General features: G+C 35.9%; 1 protein-coding gene across 1 annotated transcript; it reads right to left on the bottom strand.

Annotated features, from left to right (window-relative positions):
* Positions 1-1,594: 1,594 nt before the first annotated feature.
* LOC107825242 (pantoate--beta-alanine ligase-like) lies at positions 1,595-4,122 on the bottom strand. The gene is made up of 4 exons (XM_016652074.2): positions 3,319-4,122; positions 2,789-2,902; positions 2,461-2,592; positions 1,595-1,963 (listed from the first exon to the last, which is right to left on the bottom strand). The coding sequence occupies exons 1-4, from the start codon at positions 3,910-3,912 to the stop codon at positions 1,847-1,849; spliced, it is 957 nt and encodes a 318-aa protein (XP_016507560.1). The 5' UTR covers positions 3,913-4,122; the 3' UTR covers positions 1,595-1,846.
* Positions 4,123-21,606: the final 17,484 nt, after the last annotated feature.

Below are 21,606 nucleotides of genomic sequence, written 5' to 3'. Positions count from 1 at the left end.
CCGCACAGGCAGGTTTCGACGGATAGAAACCACGTCCATGTGACACTGAGTATGATTGTATTGAAATGAAAAGGGTCAAATATACCCCTCTACTTTCGGGAGTTTTCTACATTTAACCTCCGTTATATTATCTGGTCAAATTTACTTCTACCGTTATACTATCCGGCCAAATTTACCCCTACTATCAGCAACCATTTAAAAATTATCCCTTGATCTGTTAAGTAATCCAAAATCTCCCAATTTCCTTTTATTTAAATCACTTGTTCTTCTTGCTCCACTATTTTCAGAAATTACTATTGATGTGAATGGTAAAGATACTAGACTATACAAATTATTCATGGACATTTTTAATTACCAATGCACCCACTTCTCTTCTTGTGATAATGAGTATGGAATTGGTTTAAAATTTTATTTATTTTTCAACCATATACACCGTAGAATTCAATAGGTCTATTTATTGTGTATTATATACAGCTGATCATCATGTATGTACATGTATATTCGAATATATTTTGTTATTGTCTCATTAGTATAGAGTTCGATCGACTAAATTAAGAGTGCACAATGCGTAGACATTTGATTAAAGCAAAGTTGAACTCGACAATGTAAAGTCTCCAAGAAACTTCAACTTCTATCACTAATACTTGCAAAATCTCCATACATTTGGTGCAACGAATTTTTGTGGGATGTTGTAAATACTTTTGGAATTTAGACAAGCTACCTAATTTAGATTCTTCAATTTACTATACTTTGTTTACTTACCGTTGTATTATTTTAATATTTCTTCTCTTATTTTCTTTCCAATAAAGAAAGCAGGTAAATGCTAATTATTTCGAAAATAGTGGATCAAGAAGAAGAATAAGTGACTTAATTAAAATAATTTGGGAGATTCTGGGTCACCTGACGGACTGAAGGGTAATTTTTAAAAGTTTGCTGATGGTAGGGATAAATTTGGCTGGATAGCATAACGGTAGGAGTAAATTTGGCCAGATAGTATAACGGAGGTTAAATTTAGACAATATCCGAAAGTAAAGGGATATATTTAGCCCTTTTCCCTTGTATGAACCATCTTGTATTGTGGAAAGGTGCCCGGACAGTATTCTAGAGCACTGCCTGGTTGTGAGTGTTTATTTTGGCTTGCGATATATCTTTTTATTTGACAAACTGTTCCAGACCTAACCTTATTTCCATGCTCAAACTGCTAATTAAGGGACAAGTTATAAAATGTTCGAACTAGAGGAAGTAGGTTTCTGTCTCTATCAAACAACAAAATTAATTCTGAAAACTGTCGTATTTTTCCCCTTGTACCAAACAATTGACACCAGTCTCCTTTTTTCTTGTTTGGGGTACCGTTTTCTAAAATTGGTGGTAACAAATTTCTTTGGAAAGGACTTTTTCAACTAACAATTCATTTTAGAAGTTTTAGCATAGTAGGACTCCCGGCGTTTTCTGGTAACGAATGCAACATTTTTATGTCCTATTTTACGTGTTCCTCAAAAAAGAGAGCAAAGGAGAGAATGGGATAGTTAAACGTCAGAACCAAGAAATGATTTTGTAGCGGAGGTCAGGAGGATGGTCAGACTTCTCGAAGAATCAGTAAAGGATGGTTCTGGTTCTAATCATTAATTTTTTTTTAAAAAAATGGAAAAGTTCTCATCATTAAAAAGAAACCAAAACAATACTAGAGCAGTATGAAAAGACTAGCCATTTCTTCTTCAGTTGGCTTTCTTTGATAAAGTCATTTTCAGATGGCTTTTACTAACTGCAAAAGCTTCTTGCAAACCAGGGACTTGTACTTCACCTCAGTTCTTCTATATTTGGCTATCATATATTTGGTGGCTCCATCTTATATATTTATTTCCATGTTGTCAACGAGCCTGACCTTTCCAAACCATGCTGCTACACAAAATACAACTGGTCTCTTGATTGTTTCCACCGGCTCTAAACTTTCTTGCTCCACAATCTGGTGCAGAGAAGGTGTCAGCAATGAGGTAAACAAGATAACAAGACCAAGAAATGATTTGAAAAAAACTTTTTTTGTATTCACAACCTTTTTATGTTGCTAAGTGAAAACATTATGGAACACTGCACAGATACTGTCCGGACAAATTAAGCTTCTGAGACGCTAACCATACAAAATATTGCTTTATATATCTACTAGTTTAAGAGGAGAGTAAAGGAAACGGTAGTATGACTTTTATGTCATTGGAATTTCAGTGGTGGAAAGGTAATTGGAGAGAGCTTTATGATACTCACTCCTTAAAAAGCCACTTGGTCATACGTCTTGACAAGTCAATAGTACTCATGTATTTTCCGATTGGCAAATATAACTTACAGCTAGAGGACATTGAAAGCACAATTGTCAAGATCATACCATTCTTCCTAAAGTGATTGAGTTCCCAGTTGGTATTCTATTGTTTATATCCATATGAAAGATATTATTATTGTTTAAGTTCTCACCTCAGCATAATCAACCCTTCCACCGGCTTCATCTATGGTTTGAATAGCTGAATTTATCAGCTCTCCGCAGTTGACCTGTCCCTTTTCTGCCTTAACTTTGGCTTTAGACAGTGCTCGGCTAATAGACAAAGCCTGTGGAATAGTAGAAAGAGCAAAAAGTTTCAATTAGCACAAATGCCAAACAATAATAAAGAGAGAGCCTTAGCAAGAAATCACTTTAATTTTTGCATATGCATTGTCCCATACATTTTGATTCTGAATAAGCTAATATTTGCCATAATTCGGGTTCCTTCATCATGCTAAGAGATACTGATAATAGAAGAAGCACCTTTTGTCTGTCTTCAGGTGAAAGTTTCACATTGCGGGAACTCATTGCAAGGCCATCATGCTCTCGTACTATGTCAGAACCAATCACCTTTATCCCAAAATCAAGATCTCGGACCTGAAACAGAATTACTTTGAGAATATCAATTTAAAATCACATCAGACTTCAGCTCTAAAGTATACTGCTTGATTAAGACTAGCAAAGAAACAGAAACCAAACAATTCCCCAATAAGCCGCTTCACTTTCAGCAGGGCAGATATGGCCATATTGGATTGCTTTATCCACACAAGGAAGAAACTTATCTGCACTTGTGTTTTCACCAAAACTATATTATGCGTAACATGTGTCTTTTAGCATAAAATTTGATCACTTAACTACTGTTAAATAATGTACTATCTCAATTTGTGAGCAGCGCTTTTCTTAGAGTTAAATTTCATTAATTTGATGCAAACACCGAGCGCAACTAAGATCATCCACAAACCAATCCAACATTTTTAAACAAAACAAGATGAACTCATTTTTAGTAAGCTTACCATTCTCTGAATAATCCTCCATTGTTGGTAATCCTTCTTGCCAAGGACAGCAACATCAGGCTCAACAATATTGAACAACTTGGTGACAATAGTAGCAACTCCTCTAAAAAAAACAGGCCTACTCTTTCCACACAACCCTTTTTCCAAATTTTCAACTCTAACCCAAGTTTCATGCCCCATCCCTTTATCTTCAACACAAGATACCACCTTTAAACCCTCATTCTCTTTTTCATTAATCCTCTCAGCTGACCTAATTAGTCCCATTTCAGAATTCCCATAGTCATACAAATTCTTGGGGTGGAATACAACATCAACACCATTAGCAACAGACTTGAGTTTCTGAATATCGCCTTGAAAATCAGAAGGGTATGTTGAAAGATCTTCATTGGGTGAAAATTGACCGGGATTTACATAAATGGACACAACTATAAGGTCAGTATGTTTTTGTGCTTCTTGCACTAGAGAAAGGTGACCCCCGTGGAGGTAACCCATAGTGGGGACAAAGCCAATTGTATGGTTTTGGGATCTCATGGTTCTTGTCCATTTTCTCATCTCTTCCTTGTCTGTGATGATAACTGGTTCTTTACCTGCCATTTTCAATTAAGATTGTGGAGGATTTATGCTTGATTGTGTTTATTGGAGCTATCCACTTGGAGTAATTGACCAAGATTTTGACCGATTCTATGTATGAATGCTGAACTTAGGGAAACCCTTTAACATGTGCATGCTGCTACTGCAATATATTCATCAATCGGAAATGAAAAAATGACAGACCAAATCCCAAGGGAAGGGATATAACTTTTCTAACAGATTAAAGAAAGTGGAGACAGAAAAGAGGGGGTGGGCGGGAAGCTCCTTATAGCTAGGCTGAGCATAAAATTCGAAAAATTGAATTCCGAACCGAATTAATTTGGTATTTTAATTTTTTCGGTATTTCGATTTATTTCGGTACAATAATTTCGGTAATTCGGTACGGTAAACGGTATTCAATTTTTGATATTTCGGTATTCCGAAATAGTTTAGTCCAAGCCCAACTTTATTTTTATTTTTTAGCCCGGTAACCTTAAGCCCTCGTCCCAAAAATCCAAAACCCCTAATTTCCTAATCCCTTACCCTTAGGCTTAGTCATGAGTGACAACCATTCTCTGTATAGTATTGGTGGAGATGAGCGCGTAAAAAGACATAATAGAAAATATTTAATTGTATGATCAAACATGATTTTGTTCATGAGTGACAATCATATAGCGGATTCCAATCTGCTATTGTTGTAAGTCTTGTGGTACAATCATTCTTTGCTCCTCACTTGTATTAGTTCTTAAACCAAAAAATATGCCTGCCTTGAACAAACTAAAAATTCTCCGATAAAAAAAAACATACAGATTACAATATTTACTATAAAGCCTCAAAATAAATAACATAAATTACACAAAGAGCGAAAATCATTCACGGAATAAGATATATAACATAAACAACCTAGTTTAACAATTTGAAGCAAGAATGAAACTCATCGACTAAAGAACACATTAGTTAGATCATTTTCACACATTAACGACCATAAATCTCACAACAATTTGTGGAGGCAAACTGCAGTCCGATAGTCATTGACTCATTTTCTTCTACTCAAACTCAAAGTGTATTACCTTTCGTCTCTTCTTTGTACACAACCTGAGAACTTAAGATTGATCTTTGGTGGAATCTCAAACAACATGGATTACATTAGTTAATGGAGTGGGGGAGACAGTGAAGATTTAGTTTAAACTGAAACCGTACCGAACCAAAATAAGAAATACCGAACCTTACCAAAATACTTTGGTACGGTATTTGGTATACACAATTGATAAATCGAATACCGAAATACCGAACTAAAATTCTTAAATTCCGAACCGAAGTACCGAATGACCACCCCTACTTATAGCAATTATTACTTTATTATCTCGAGATCAAAAGAGATAAAGTGGGAAAAAGAAATGGCATGACAATCTTTGGCTTTTTCTAAAGTTTCTTTGCTCAAATTTTGAAATATGCCTCTAAAATGACTAAAAAGATTGTTCGTGACAAAATATCATAATTCACAGTTTATACTATAGTTCCAGGAGTTCAATTTCTAATAATTAAATTATTGCTCAACAATAACAATAACAACAATAAATTTAGTGGTTTTCTACGAGTGATGTCTGGGGAGTGTAGTGTATACGTAGAGCTTACCCTTACCCTGAGAGGGCAGAGAGGCTATTTCCAGTAAATACTCGGCGAAAGAAAATAAAAAATAAAGCAGTGGCAACCAGGGGCGTATACAAAACTCTTTGTAACCAGTGATAAATAATGTTAATTTTCATATTTCTAAATGAGTAATAGTCTTAGTGCATTAATTTTGTGGAGTCTTATGCTAGAAGAGGTCTCGAGTTCAGTTCTACTTAACCATAATTTTTAATAAGAGGCTCTTCAAATATTTGATAAAAATATGTTCTAGTCCGACCTCTTAAAGCAAAACTAGGAACCTAACTAGCATGCTAGACGAGAATATATGTTGTTAGTTATGTGTAGTTCCACATTGGAATGGGAGTAATATGCACTTTGTAGAGTACAACTATAAATAGGACCTCTTGTATTATATTGAGTAACCAATATCAATAATATATTTTTCTCCCGTACTTTCTCACATGGTATCAGAGCATTAGTGAGAAAAGATCGATGTGCGTCATTCCAGCGTTAACCGGTAAGAAAGAACTTAGTCATTGTGTAATTTTTTCGGTGACCTAAGGCCTGTCTACGTGAAAGTCACTTTCTGTCGGTGTTGTGTAAAAATCAATACTACCAAGAGGCAGATCTCCCTCCGGCGACCAATGACGAGTGTCTAGCGTATATAAAATTCTAACTTGTACTCTGTCAAATAATAGTATAGAAAGATGTCGAACCCACAGAGATTGGTTTATCTGTTCTACAGACGTTTCTTATTTTAATTACTATTTGAGAAAATTAGAAAGAGTTGAGTTATAAATTAACTAATTAAAAATGCATGAATAGAGCAATAGAAAATATTTTATTTTTCACAAATATAATAAAAAGGTGTTGGGATCTTGACTTCACTTAATATTTCTATTATATAATAGAATTATTATTCTTCAATTTCTATTTCTCAAAAATGTATAAATGCCTCTCACGATTACAAATATATATTATTACTTAAGTTGAATAATTAATTATACTCCTCTCGGTTATACAAATTAATCTTCAAACTAGTAATATTGAAGAACCAGAAATATATGATTGAACTAAAACACGCTCTTGTTAGTAAGTTCCTTTCGGTTACCCTACTTATTATAACTGATTATTACACTATTCGCCTCTCTCGATTACAAATAAGTGTAAAATTAATTATAACATAAAATAGATAGATGCTACTGAATAAATATTAACATTTATCAATACTACACTTAACTATATTATTTCTTCCGTCTCTCTCGATTACAGAATTAATAAACAGTTAATATGTAGTACAAAATAGATAGATGTTATTAAATTAAATAACGTCTAACTGTAAAAGCAGATAAAAGTTAAATAAATTTTAGCTCAAGCATGTAAATTTGAAGAATAATATCTACTATTATATAGAAATATTAAGATCCGTCTTTCTCCCAACACAAGAAAAATTACTCCATACTGGAATTAGTACTAACAATAAAAATATTATTGTCCATTAAATAATAAAATAGAAAGAAATATTCAAGAAGAATAATTCCCCCTATTTAATTAAAAGCAGGAACCAGAGTAATTTCCTACACTAGAATTTATTTAGAAACAATAACTAAACCACTATTGTGATTTAAAAGAAAAGATAACTCGATACTAGTGAAAGAAATAAAATAGAGAAGCTTATTAAGAATTTGGATTCAGACTTCTAGCTCTAAGCTTTCTCTCTACTGTGATGCCCTCCTCTGATCGGACACCATCTTCTTGTATAAGAAAATTTCATGATGACTTCTCGATTTGGTGCTAGATTTTCATGGAAAATCTAGATTTTGCATTTGCAAATATGAGAATTCAAATTCTCGATTTGGTGCTAGATTTTCATTGCAAATCTAGATTTTGAATTTGCAGAGATGAGAATTCTGTCATTCTAAATTTAGATTTCATCGATTTCATCATGGCAAATCGAGACTTGGTGTATTGTCATGGCAGTAATGAATTATAGCTCGATCTTACACTTCTTTGTTATATTTTTCTTGAATATTTTTTTTTTCATGTTGCGCATAACAATTTTTCTATAATTATTCCTGCAAAATAAAGTTAAAAATATGGAGGAAACATGATAATTTATATGTTTTTATGAGAGAAATTATGTTGTTAATATCTGGTAAAATGCACCTATCAAATTCTCCCATACATAAACTTTTACTCGTCCTCGAGCAAAAAAACAAATGAGCATAGTAACTAAACACTTTAAGTGAAATCATGAGAGGTTTTGACAGAGAAGAATTGACTAAGACCAGTCTACGAGTTCAAACAACTTTCAGTTGTACTCATGTTCACCTATTGAGAATTGAAATCATAATATTTTCTAATCCCAAGTGTATCTCACTGAATGAAGAGAGATGCCCATATATCACATAATATATAGATACAGGATCAAAGAAGGGCATAGATAAAAAATACGCTCACTCTCAACAAAGAAGTACCTCAAGCTACTGGAAATAATCATAAGCTTGACTATCATGTGGTTCTCCACTAATATGGAGTCTCTGAGTTAAGATCATGTAAGACTTTTACAAGGTTGTAAAGTAGGCTTAGGGATTGGTAGGATACATATAGATAATAGTGACTCAAATTCCCTATGGGCACTACACATTTATTTTATCTCTCAAGTACAATTGCCTTTCATCTCATTTAAACAATAAACCTCTGTTTTTTTTCATCCCTTTCAAAAAAAATATATATATTTTTTTATGGAGTCACCAACTTTTCTTTGTTGCTATTTTTTTTTTTTGAAATTCAGAAGCATCTATTTTTTTTACTTCTCATGACAACATCTCAAAAGATCGACAACCTCAAACAATTACTCTTTGACCAATTATTTTTATAATTACACCTCACGCCTAAATTTTTACATTCAGATCAACTCTTAAAGTGCCCAAAAGAGAATTGGGTGAACAAAGAACAAGTCATAATAACAAACAGGCTAAGGGTTAAAGCTTGGCGACCAATAAAATAAGAGATAATTTATTTAGGCTCAACTGGGCTAACTAGGGATAAAAATCATTAAGGTAGGTCAATTTAGGCTATGACTCAACAAAGAAGGCCTGCGTTCATTTCTTAACTCAAAGATCTACCTAGAATTTTGCCTCAATCGACATTCAAGGCAAGTTCTAGATTTCCAGATAAGCAGGAGGACTAGACAATAGAAGCTAACCGCACAATACACTTGGGCCAACGAAAACTATAATTTCAGTCACCAATAAGTAAGTATGAGCTTAGAAAAGTAATCATAAAACCTGTGAATGGTACTTAATCGAATTTGTTTTTTCTAAGTGTCATGGTTTTCAAGTCAAATCAAGTTTAGCCAACTTATTTACCAAAACAAGTTAAAATAACTAAAAGTCCTAAAAAAAATGTTCAGTTCAAAATATTACGACCATGGCAAAGAACTGAACAAGAAATCCATGGAAGTACATGAAATAAGTTGCCTTTAGAATAAGGCAACTCAAATTTTATTTTATTTTATTTTTTTTTAGTTTTTTGTTTAATTTTTTTTTTAATAATTTTACTAAAAACACATTTTTTAGTTGTAAAAATATACGTTTTATTTTTATATTTAACCGAAAAAAAAAACTTAAAAGAAACACATATATAACAAACATATTCCTCTACCCCCAAGCTTAAATAATGTCACGTCCTCATGACAAATAAATTAAAAGTAAAAGGAGATAAAGGAGCTTCCCTGATTTTTTTCCGATTCTGGCCTCATTTCCTTTTTCTTGGCTTCTCAAGGTTTCTCTCATATAACAAAGACAAGATTATGGCAAAGAAAATATTCTTTTTCATGATAGGAGAAAACTTTCAGTGTCGAAATCATGGGAGTGCTTCTTTATCATTGCAAAATATATTAATACATACTATATACACACATATATATAATATAATACAAACATGCAATTATTATTATTATTATTTTACTTTTTTTTATATAAAAAACTAATATTATTATATATATTTACTAAAAAGAAAATATTATATGTTACTACTAATAATTACTTAAAAGATTAAAGAGAAGGGAAGAAAATAGTTCTGAGTTTATCGTCGCCAGCTCAACTTATTTTAAAAATTAGGCAAAAAGGATTGTTGAAGCATGTTTGTTGAAGAATCTGCTGATATAAGGCTTCAAACGATGACCGTTTACTTTGAATTTATCTCCCCCATCTGCATGTTGTACTTCAATGGCACTATAGGGGGTCACTCCTGTTACTGTATATGGTCCTGTCCAGCATGACTTAAACTTTCCTAGGAATAATCTCAATCGGCTATTGTACAACAGAACTTGATCTCCAACTTTAAAATCTTTATGGCGGATGAGCTTGTCATGCCATTTTTTTGTCTTTTCCTTGTACAATTTAGCATTTTCGTATGCTGTAAGTCTGAACTCTTCCAACTCATCAAGCTGCAATAGATGATTTTTACATGCATCTGGCAAGTTTAGATTCAATAATTTTATAACCCAATATGCTTTATGTTCTAATTTCACAGGTAAATGATAAGTTTTTTCAAAAACTAGTCTATAAAGAGATGTGCCTATGGGAGTTTTGAAAGCAGTTCTGTATGCCCATAAAGTATCACCTAACTTTAAAGACCAATCTTTTCGAGAAGAACCGACAGTTTTTTCTAAAATTCTTTTTAATTCTCTATTGGATACTTCAACTTGCCCGCTTGTTTGAGCAAGATATGGAGTTCCTATTTTATGAGTTACTCCATAACTTGACAATAAACTAGCGAATTGTCTATTTATAAAATGGGTTCCTTGATCACTTATTATAACTCGTGGAGTTCCAAATCTAGAAAAAATATTTTTCTTGAGAAAAGCACAAACAATATGAGCATCATTTTCTCTAGTAGCAATTGCTTCTACCCATTTTGAAATATAATCAACAACTATCAAAATATATTCATAGCCGTTTGAAGGAGGAAAAGGACCCATAAAATCAATGCCACATACATCAAAGATTTCACGCACAAAAATAGAGTTAAGAGGCATTTCGTCCCTTTTTGAAATGTTACCGATTCTCTGGCATTTATCACAAGTGGCGACATAATTCCTTGCATCTTTGAATAGAGTAGGCCAGAAAAATCCAACTTCAAGTACTTTAGCTGTTGTCTTTCTTCCTCCATAGTGTCCTCCTACAACCCCATCTTGGCAGTGACTTAAGATGTTGTTCATTTCTCTCTTCGGTACACATCTCCTGATTATGTCATCTGCACAAAATTTAAACAAGTAAGGATCTTCCTAGTAATAATATCTTGCTTCTTTTTTAAGTTTTTTCTTTTGTTCATAAGAAAAGTATTTTGGAATCCATCCTTCAGCCAAGTAGTTGGCAATATCAGTAAACCAAGGTGGTCGATTTATAACGGTTGTGACTGAAAATATATGTTCGTCAGGAAATTCCTCTTTGATATCTTTTATCTCATGTAATGACCCGACCGGTCGTTTTGAGCATTTACGCTCCTTTCAACTATTTGAAGTCTTGAATAACTTCCTACGAGGTATTATGACTTGTGTGAATTGTCGATTTTGGTTTTAAGATATTTCAGAGTTAGCTTGGAAGGATTCATTTTCATGTTGGAACTTAAGTTAAAGTAGTTGACCGGATATTGACTTATGGGTAAACGACCTCGGAATTAAATTTGATGATTCCAATAGCTCCGTATAGCGATTTCGGACTTAGGAGCATGTCCGGAAAATTATTTGGAAGTCCGTAGTAGAATTTGGCTTGAAATGGCAAAAATAGAAAGTTAAGTTTGGAAGTTTGACCGGGGAGTTGACTTTTTGATATCGGGGTCGAAATCTGATTCTGGAAATTTGGAATAGCTTCGTTATGTCATTTATGACTTGTGTACAAAATTTAACGTCATTCCGGATTGATTTGATATGTTTCGGCACAAGATATAGAATTTGAAAGTTCAAAGTTTATAGATTTTGATTTGAGGTGTGACTCATCGTTTTGATATTATTTGATATGATTTGAGGCCTTGAATAGGTCCGTGTTATGTTATGGAACTTGTTGGTATGTTCGGACGGGGTCCCGAGGGCCTCGGGTGAGTTTCAGATTCTTAACGGATCAAATTTGGATTTGGAGGAGGAGCTGAAGCAGCTGGATTGCTGGTGTGATCGCACCTACGCGAAAAAAGGGCCACAGGTGCGAGCTCGCGGATGCGAGGAATTAGTCGCGGAAGCGGAAAATGCATGGGCTGGCCAGGCACCGCGGGTGCGAAAAATTTTGCCGCGGGTGCGAAGACCGTAGGCGCGAAGAAATCATCGCGGGTGCGAAGACCGTAGGCGCGATGAAATCACTGCAGGTGCGAAGATTGCAGGTGCGAAGAAATCACCACGGATGTAAAAATCCTGGACAAAATGTTAAAAATAGAGAGGGTTCCGAGTTTTGCCATTTTTGGACCTTCAAGCACGGTGTTTGGGGAGATTTTGAGAGAGTATTCAAGGAAAACTTGAGGTAAGTCACTTGTGATCATTCCTACTCCATAATATTGAATTATCATCGAATAATCCGACTAGATTATATGTTTTTGAGGTGTAAATCGGGGGTTTGAACTTAGGGATTTGAAAATAAGATTTGAAGATTTGGAGGTCGAATTGAGGTCGAATTTTGGTAAAATTAGTATGGTTAGACTCGTGATTGAATGGGCTTTCGAATTTTGTAACTTTTGTCGGGTTCCGAGACATGGGCCCCACGGGCGAGTTTTAGGTGAAATTTCGAATTTTGATGGAAAATTTGTATTTTCTTATGGAATTAATTCCTATCATTTTTATTGACTGAAACGAATTATTTGTAGCTAGATTCGAGGCGTTTGGAGGCCAATTCACGAGGCAAAGGCATACTAGAGTAAAAGATTACATGGTTTGAGGTAAGTAACACTTCTAAACTTGGTTCTGAGGGTATGAATCCCCGAATTTGGTATGATATAAATTGTTGAAGGTGACTCACACGATAGGTGACGAACATGTAGACGTGCACCATAGAAATTGTGTCTTGAATAAATCCTGTGAAGTTTTAAAATTAATGAATCATGTTATTATCTTAATATTCTCCACGTGTTAGAGTAATTGAGCTGAGGCTCCTATTAAAGATCATGTTTAGGCTACATGCTAATATTTTGGGACCCATGGGGTCGTGTTGTTGTTGAATTAATTGTTCAAAAATATACATTTCACACCCAGTGATAATTGTCCATTGTGAGGATATTTATGGGATTGAGTTGCGCAACGCAGCATGCCATAATGGATTTATACATCATTATTATATGGATCGGGGCTGCCCGCCTGCAGCAGGCCTTATTGGCTTTACTATTTTATGGATCGGAGCTGCCCGCCTGCAGCAGGCCTTATTGGATTTACTATTTTATGGATCAGGGCTGCTCGTCTGCAGCAAGCCTTATTGGCTTTACTATTTTATGGATCGGGGCTGCCCGCTTGCAGCAAGCCTTATAGGCTTTGTTATTATACGGATCGGGACTGCCCGCCTGCAGTAGGCCATATTGACTTTGTATTACGCTTGGGCTGAAGGAGCCCCTCCGGAGTCTGTACTTACCCCCAGTGAGCGTAGATGATCATCGATATTCGGGATATACTTCCCAGGGCATGGACTTGCCTTACTTACTGCTTATATACATATATATGGGATGGATTTTTCCTGGGCATGGACTTGCCTTACTTATTTGTATTGTAATGAGTTTATCTGGACATGGATCTTGTTCGTATCATTTATATTTGGGGATAAATTATCCCATGGCTGGACTGGTCTTATACAGTACTGGGTGACTGACTGTCAGTCGATGTGCATATATATACAGGTTGGAACACCCCTGGGCTGGATTGAGCATAAACAGTACCAAGTAACCGGATAATTTGTGACTAGTATTTACATCAGGTCTTTCTGCTGAGATGTCATATGCCTCATATCATGCAGTATTGATCTATTTAACTTGTATTGAGTTTATTTGTTGAACTTGAAAGCATGCCTACATTTTTGTACCATTACTTTTACTGGACTGTACCTGCGTAGCTCATCATTTCTTTCAGCCCAGAGGTTAGTCTTGTTATTTATTGAGTTAGTTGTACTCATACTACACTCTGCACCTCATGTGCAAATCCAGGTGCTTTCGGACACGGAGATAGTTAGATTTCAGAGTACTATCAGTTGGAGACTATCAAGGTAGTTGCTTGGCGTCCGCTGACCTTGTCTCTCTTTCCTTTAGCTATTGTACTGTTCTATATTTTCAGACAGTCATTTTTATTAGTCAATCATTGTACTCATATTAGATGCTCATGTACTCAGTGACACCGGGTTTTGGGAGTGTTATATTTGAAATTGTGAGATTTTTTCCGCTGAATTTAATTATTTATTTTCAAATTTAAAAGATATGGTGGATTATTGAGATTTTTGGCTTGCCTAGTATTGAGATAGGCGCCATCACGACAGGTGAGATTTTGGGTCGTGACATCTCAGTAGGTGGATTTTCCAAATGAGACAAATGATCAGCTACATGATTCTCAGAACCTTTTCGATCTTTTATTTTAAGATCGAATTCTTGCAAAAGGAGTATCCATCTTAGTAATCTTGGTCTAGCATATTTCTTTGCTAAGAGGTACTTTAAAGCTGCATGATCTGTATAAATTGTAACCTTTGTTCCTATCAAATAGGAATGAAATTTGTCAAACGCAAATACTACTGCTAGTAGTTCCTTCTCAGTTGTAGCATAATTCTTTTGAGCTTCATTAAGTGTTCTACTGGCGTAGAAAATAGGCCTGAAAATCTTGTCTCTCTTTTGTCCCAGTATCGCTCCAACTGCTATATCACTTACATCACACATTATTTTAAATGGTTCGCTCCAATAAGGAGAAACAACAATTGGAGTATTAGTCAATTATTTCTTGAGAATCTCAAATACTTTCCTGCAATTATCTGAAAATTCAAACTTCACATCTTTCATTAGTAGGTTAGTTAAAGGTTTTAAAATTTTTGAAAAATCTTTTATAAACCTTCTATAAAAATCTGCATGCCCTAAGAAACTTCTAATGCCTTTAACAGTGATAAGAGGGGGTAATCCTACTATAAGATCAATTTTAGCCTTATCAACTTCTATCCCTTAAGCAGAAATTTTATGTCCTAAAATAATTCCCTCTGTTACCATGAAGTGAGATTTTTCCCAATTAAGAACCAAATTTGTCTCTTCACATCTTTTAAGCCCCAAAGTAAAATGATAGAGACAATCTTCAAATGTTTTACCAAAAAGTGTGAAATCATCCATAAAGATTTCAAGAAACTTTTCAGTCATGTCTGAAAAAATTGCCGACATGCAACGCTAAAATGTAGTAGGAGCATTGCATAGTCCAAACGACATTCTTCGATAAGCATATGTACCTTGGGGGCATGTGAATGTGGTTTTCTCCTGATCTTCCGGAGCAATTGGTATCTGATTATACCCAGAATATCCGTCAAGAAAACAGTAAAAATCATGGCCTGCAACTCTTTCAAGCATTTGGTCAATAAAAGGCAAAGAAAAATGGTCTTTTCTTGTGGCTTCATTAAGTCGTCTGTAATTAATATAAATTCTCCATCCTGTGACTGTTCTAGTAGGTATGAGTTCATTATTTTTATTTTTTATTACTGTCATACCTCATTTCTTTGGTACTACCTGTACAGGACTTACCCAAGGACTGTCAGATATTGGATAAATGATACCTGCTGCTAGAAGTTTCACCACTTCTTTCTTGACGACTTCCTGCATTGCTGGGTTCAGTCTCCTTTGCGGTTGGACTATTGGTTTGTAATTTTCTTCCATGAGGATCCTGTGCATACAAATAGCTGGACTGATTCCTTTGATGTCGGCTATAGTCCACCCTAAGGCTCTTTTGTGTTTTCTCAGGACTTCAATCAGTTTGCTTTCCTGTTCTATAGTCAAAGAAGATGAAATAATTACTGAAAATAATTCAGGTTCAAGAAACACATATTTTAAATGAGAAGGAAGATCTTTGAGTTCAATTTTTAATTGAACTCCTTCTTGTGAGACTTTCTCATTTTCTGACTCTTTTTCCAGTATTTCAGTTTCTTCTCTAATTATGGGGTTATCATCACTTATGGTACCTGACCTAGCCAAACATCTCTCCAATGAATCACTAATTAACTGATTATCTTTGTATTCGTGTCTACAAGATCATCTAGTAAGTCAATTTGAAAACAAGATGATGATGACTCATCCTCACGAAATTTTATCATTTTCTGCATGTCAAAAATCACTCGTTCCTCATCAACTCACAATATTAATTGTCCTTGATGAACATCAATAATTGTTCTCCCTGTTACGAGAAATGGTCTACCTAAAATTAATGGTACCTTAGTATTTTCTTCCATTTCAAGCACTATAAAATCTACTGGGAATACAAATTTATCAACTCTAACAAGGATATTTTCAATAATTCCTTTTGGTGTCTTAGTACTTTGATCGGCTAATTGAAGAGACACACCAGTATCTTTTATTTCACCAAGTTCTAATTTTCTGAAAATTGAAAAAGGCATTAGATTTATTGAAGCACCTGAATCACATAATGCCTTTTCAAAATGAGCACCTCCCACAGTACAAGGATTTTTAAAACTTCCCGGATCACCCAGTTTCTGTGGGAGCTTATTTTGAATTATAGCACTATATTTTCTGTAAGCTTAACCACTGAAACTTCTTCCAATTTGCTTTTACTTGACAAAATTTCTTTGAGAAATTAAGCATATGAAGGCATTTGTGTCAAAGCATTTGTGAAAGGTATGTTAATGTAAAGTTGCTTCAACATATCTAGAAACTTTGAAAACTGTTTGTCAAGCTTTTCTCTGTTCATCTTTTGGAGAAAAGGGAGAGGTATAGAGTGAGGATTTGTTATCAATTCATTTTCTTGTACATTTTTCCCTTTATTCTTTTGTTCTTTTGGAAACTTAGATTCCATTTTATTCTTACCTTCATTTACCTTTTCCACTTCTTGTGGCTTTATTTCTCTATCTGCATATAGATCATCAAGAGATTTACCTGATCGTAGAGAGATGGCTTTGAGGTGTTCTTTTGGGTTTTTCTCTATGTTACTTGGTAGAGCACCTTGAATTTGTCCAGACATGAGGGTTGCTAATTGGCTTACCTGAATTTCCAAATTCTTGATAGCTGAATGTTGACTTTCAATCTTCTCGTCAGTAGCCTTAATGAATTTGTACATCAGGTCTTCAAGGCTTTGTTGATGAGCTCTTTGAGCCTGCTGCTGATATTGTTGAAAATTTTGTTGCCCTCTATTTTGATTTTGAAAATCAAGTGGTCCCTGTACCTGGTGCTTTTGATTAAAAAATCTTTGAGGATTTTCAGCACCATTAGGATTACTCTATTGAAATCCTAGATGTTTTTGTGCCATGGGACTACCGAATGAGTAATTATTTCTATAACCAATCACATTTACATGTTCCTCATTTTATGTTGAAGCTTGGCATTCATGATTCAGATGATTACCTTGACAAACATCACAATTCTCAAGTTGGGATGATGAGTGAGCACCTACCTGAAAAGCCTCCATTTTTTGTGTTAAGGTCGCAATTTGTTGTGTCAATGAATTCAAAGCTTCAACTTGATTTACTCCAGCTGTTTTTTTTATAATCATTCTGTCTGAAGGCCATTGAACAACATTTTCCGAAATTTTATTAAGCAATTGCATTGCTTTTGTAGTAGTTTTTTCCATTATTGATCCTCCTGATGCTGCATCAATTATATTCTTAGCAGAGGGTTTAAGACCGTGATAGAAAATATATAAAATATCAGGGTCTTGGATACCATGATGTGGGCATTTTCTTAACATTGTTGCTAATCTTTCCCATACATGGTATACAGATTCAGTATCTGTCTGCATAAAATTATTGATTTCTTTTTTCATTTAATTATTTTTGCAGGTGAAAAATATTTATTAATTTTTTTTTTGGGTCAATTGGTCCCATGTTGTAATGGAACCTCTAGGCAGGCTTCACAACCATGTTTTGGCTTCACCTTTTAATGAAAAAGGAAAAAGCCGCAACCTGATAGCATCTATTGTAACTCCATTGTACCTGCAAGTTTCGACTAATTCAAGAAAATCAGTTAGATGGGTGTGAGGATTTCAAAGTTGTTTGCTACAATTGGTGGTCTCCTCATACTTGATTCTCCTTCAAAATGATCTAGCCTTGCATAATTACGGAGTATTCTATCACGTCGTGATGCCACCTCATCAAACTGCTCTTCTACTTGATATGGTGGAAGTTGGTTATTGAGTTCTTCATTCTCCTGTAATGACTCGGCTGGTTGTTTTGAGAGTTAGTGCCCCGAACCCATATTAACTGCTTTTCCCATATTTATTTCTACTATTGTGACTTGCTGGGATGATTGTTTTTGAGTTTCGGAGTGTTTTTGGGACACTTAGTCCCTAAATGAGAGCTTAAGTCTTAGAATTTGGACCGTAGTCAGAACTATGTGAAAACGGATCTGGAATGGAATTTTGTCAACTCCGTTAGCTCCGTTGAGTGATTTTGGAGTTAGGAGCGCGTCCGTAATGCATTTTGGAGGTCTGTAGTAGATTTAGGCTTGAATTGGCAAAAGTTAGTTTTTCGGCGATTAGTGGAAATTTTGATATCGAGCTCGGAATGGAATTCCGAAGGCGGCTGTAGGTTTGTAGTGTCATTTGTGACCTGTGTATAAAATTTAAGGTCATTCGGACTAGATTTGATGTGGTTCGGCGTTGTTTGTAGAATTTGGAAAATATTTAATTCTTAGGCTTGAATCCGTGCTTAATTCATGATTTTGGTGTTGTTCGATGTGGTTTGAAGGCTCGACTAAGTTTGTATGGTGTTATAAGATTGGTTGGTAGGTTTGGTTGAGGTCCCGGGGGCCTCAGGTATGTTTCGGATGCTTAACAGAATGAATTTGGACTTAGGAAAAATCTGGTGTTTTTGCTGGTTCTGCTGTAATCACACCTGCGCAAGTCTGCCCGCAGGTGCGAGAAAATTGGTGCATAAGCGGAGTTGGGTGGATTGGTCAGGGGTCGCAGGTGCATGGGAAAAGTCCGCATCTGTGATGCCCGCAAATGCGCAAGACTGTTTGCAAGTGCGCAAGTTACGCAGAAGCGGGGGGGATTTTCGCAGGCGCGCACGCGTATGTGCGGCCTTTTCGTCGCAGGTGCGAAGGCAGAGGGGGCAAGTGAATTGCGCAGATGCGTACTTTTTCTGCACAAGAGCACCCGCAGGTGCGAGTCCAGGTTCCGCAGGTGCGGAAATACCTGGGCAGTGGTTAAAACCGAAGGGCTTCACGATTTTTGTCATTTTTGACTTTGCAAACTCGGTTTAGGGCGATGTTTGAGAGCATTTTCGAGGCATTTCTTGAGTTAAGTCCCTTGTGCTTATTTTTGATCAATAATCTTGCTTTGCCATGTATATTTTCACCTAGTTAGTGTGTATTTAAGGTGGAAATTGGAAGTTGGAGGCTAGGGATTTGGAAGTTTGATTTGTAGATTTGGAGGACCATTTGGTGTCGGATTTTAGTAAATTTGATATGGTTAGACTCGTGAGTGAATGTGTGTTCAAAATTTATAATTTTTACCCGATTTCGAGACGTGGGCCCGGGGAGACGTTTTGGGCATTTTTCCTAATTTCACGCTTTAGCTTCGAATTAATTAGTTAAAATTGTTACTTGTAGTTAAATTTACATTATGCAATTAATTTGAATAGATTCGGGCTATTTGGAGTTGGATACTCGTGGCAAGAATGTGATATCGAGTTGATTTGAGCGGTTCGAAGTAAGTGGCTTGCCTAACCTTGTGTTGGGGACTTTCCCCTTAGGATGTTTGATATTAATTGATGTGTGGGCGCCGTGTATGTGAGGTGACGAGTACGTACATGGGCTATTATTGCAAAAATCTCATTTTTCCTTTCTAAATCATAAACTGTTTTTCCTTATTAAATTGCAATAATACGTTTAATTGTTAAACTTAGACTAGAGAAGCATGCTTACGTGTTTTAACTGCCTGTTGACATTTTGTGCGCCATGCTTAGTTAAGTCCCTATTTTCCTTATCTGTGTTCAGTATAAACTATATAACTCGATGCCATACCTACCATTTCATCTTGCGTTGCATATTTAAATTGGTACTACGGACGTATTCCGGGAGATCCCCTTGTCTTGCATATTTATTTTGGGACTACGGATGTATTTCGGGAGATCCCCCCGCACTGCATATTTACTTTAGGACTACAGATGTATTCCCGGAGATCCCCCAGTATTGCATATTTAATTTGGGACTACGGATGTATTCCGAGAGATCCCCCGGCACTGCATATTTACTTTGGGACTACGGACGTATTCCGGGAGATCCCCCTGTGCTGCATATTCATTCGGAATGACGGGACGGTATCCCGGGAGATTCCCCATTGTGTCTACCTTGTTCTGAGCTGAGAGCTCCCTTAACTGTTATATTGTTGAGAATTTCTTTAACTGTGTTACCGTAAACTTTACTTATATCTTTTACTGTTTAATTTATTATATTTACTACGGTAGGACCTTGACCCGACCTCGTCACTACTCGACCGAGGTTAGGCTTGGCACTTACTGGGTACCATTGGGGTGTACTCATGCCCTTTCCTGCACATGTTTTTCGTGTGCAGATCCAGGTACGAGCTATCAGCCTTGGGGTTAGTGCGTGCTGCTGATTCTAGGAGACTTCAAGGTACTTCTGCTTGCGTCCGCAGATCTTCGGAGTCCCCTTCCACTCCCTCGCTTAGAGACTTTCTTTATTATCTTCAGACTTTTGTATAGAGCTACATAGATTATAATCTTAGAGATGTTAGTCGCTTAGCCAAATCACTTAAATGCACTATTTTATTTCTTGATGATCATGTTTTTATATAGGAACACAATACGGGGCGGATCATTGGTACCAGGCGTGAATCAAACGGACTTTATTACCTTATCATTGCTAAATCACATAGACTCATATCTTGTCTTCCTTCAACAACTTGTCCTGTTACTGATTCACCAGATTTATTATATAAACGGTTAGGACATCCCAGTTTGTCAAAACATCAAAAAATGGTATCTGGTTTATCTCACTTGCCAGCTCTAGAGTGTGAGTCATGTCTGCTCGGTAAGCATACTCGTTCCCATTTTCCTCGGTGTCTTGATAATCAAGCATAGTCACACTTTACTTTAGTCTATTAAGGTGTTTGGGGTCCTAGTCGGGTCAGTTCCACCTTAGGATTCCGCTACTTTGTCAGTTTGATTGATGATTATTCCAGGTGCACTTGGAAATTTTTGATAAAAAATCAATCTGAGATGTTTTCTATTTTTCAGACCTTCCACGCTGAAATTCAAAATCAATTTGGGGTTTCTATTCGCACATTTCATAGTGATAATGCCCGAGAGTATTTCTATTTCCCATTTCAGTAATTTATGAAATCTCATGGGATTATTCATCAAATATCTTATCCGTACACATCTCAATAAATTGGGGTAGCTCAAAGAAAGAATAGACATCTTATTGAAATTGCTCGAACCCTACTCATATAATCTCATGCTCCGTTGCATTTTTGGGGGGATGCAGTTCTTACATCTTGTTATCTTATTAATCGTATGCCATGTTCAGCTATCCAGAACCAAGTTTCATTCTCTGTCATGTTTCCTCAACTTACCTATGTTCTCTCTTCCACCCCGTATCTTTGGAAGCACTTGTTTTGTCCATAACCTTACTCCAGGAGCAAATGAGTTAGCTCCTCGTACTCTTAAGTGCGTATTTCTGGGTTACTCGAGAACACAAAAAGGGGTATCGATGCTACTCTCCTGACCTCTAGCGGTACCTTATGTCCGCTGAAGTTACCTTCTTTGAAACGCAATCATACTTCACAGGTCCAAGTAATCACTTAGATATTTTTGAGGTACTACCAGTTTCATCTTTTGGATATTAAGTCACTATCTCCCATTCTTCTTCCTCTACATCTCCAGCTCTACCACCTACAACTCCAGTTGTAGC

Source organism: Nicotiana tabacum, chromosome 19, assembly GCF_000715075.1.
Source record: "Nicotiana tabacum cultivar K326 chromosome 19, ASM71507v2, whole genome shotgun sequence".
Lineage (NCBI taxonomy): Eukaryota > Viridiplantae > Streptophyta > Magnoliopsida > Solanales > Solanaceae > Nicotiana > Nicotiana tabacum.
Note: the sequence above shows the minus strand (reverse complement) of the source record. Positions and strands in the feature narration are given on the sequence as shown.

Excerpts from the sequence above, each read along its gene's own strand:
- LOC107825242 (XM_016652074.2), bottom strand. The coding sequence starts at position 3,912 with ATGGCAGGTAAAGAACCAGTTATCATCACAGACAAGGAAGAGATGAGA. Across the intron at positions 2,593-2,788 it reads CACCTGAAGACAGACAAAAG|GCTTTGTCTATTAGCCGAGC; the intron begins GTGCTTCTTCTA and ends ACTATTCCACAG. Across the intron at positions 1,964-2,460 it reads GAAGGGTTGATTATGCTGAG|ATTGTGGAGCAAGAAAGTTT; the intron begins GTGAGAACTTAA and ends TCTCTGCACCAG.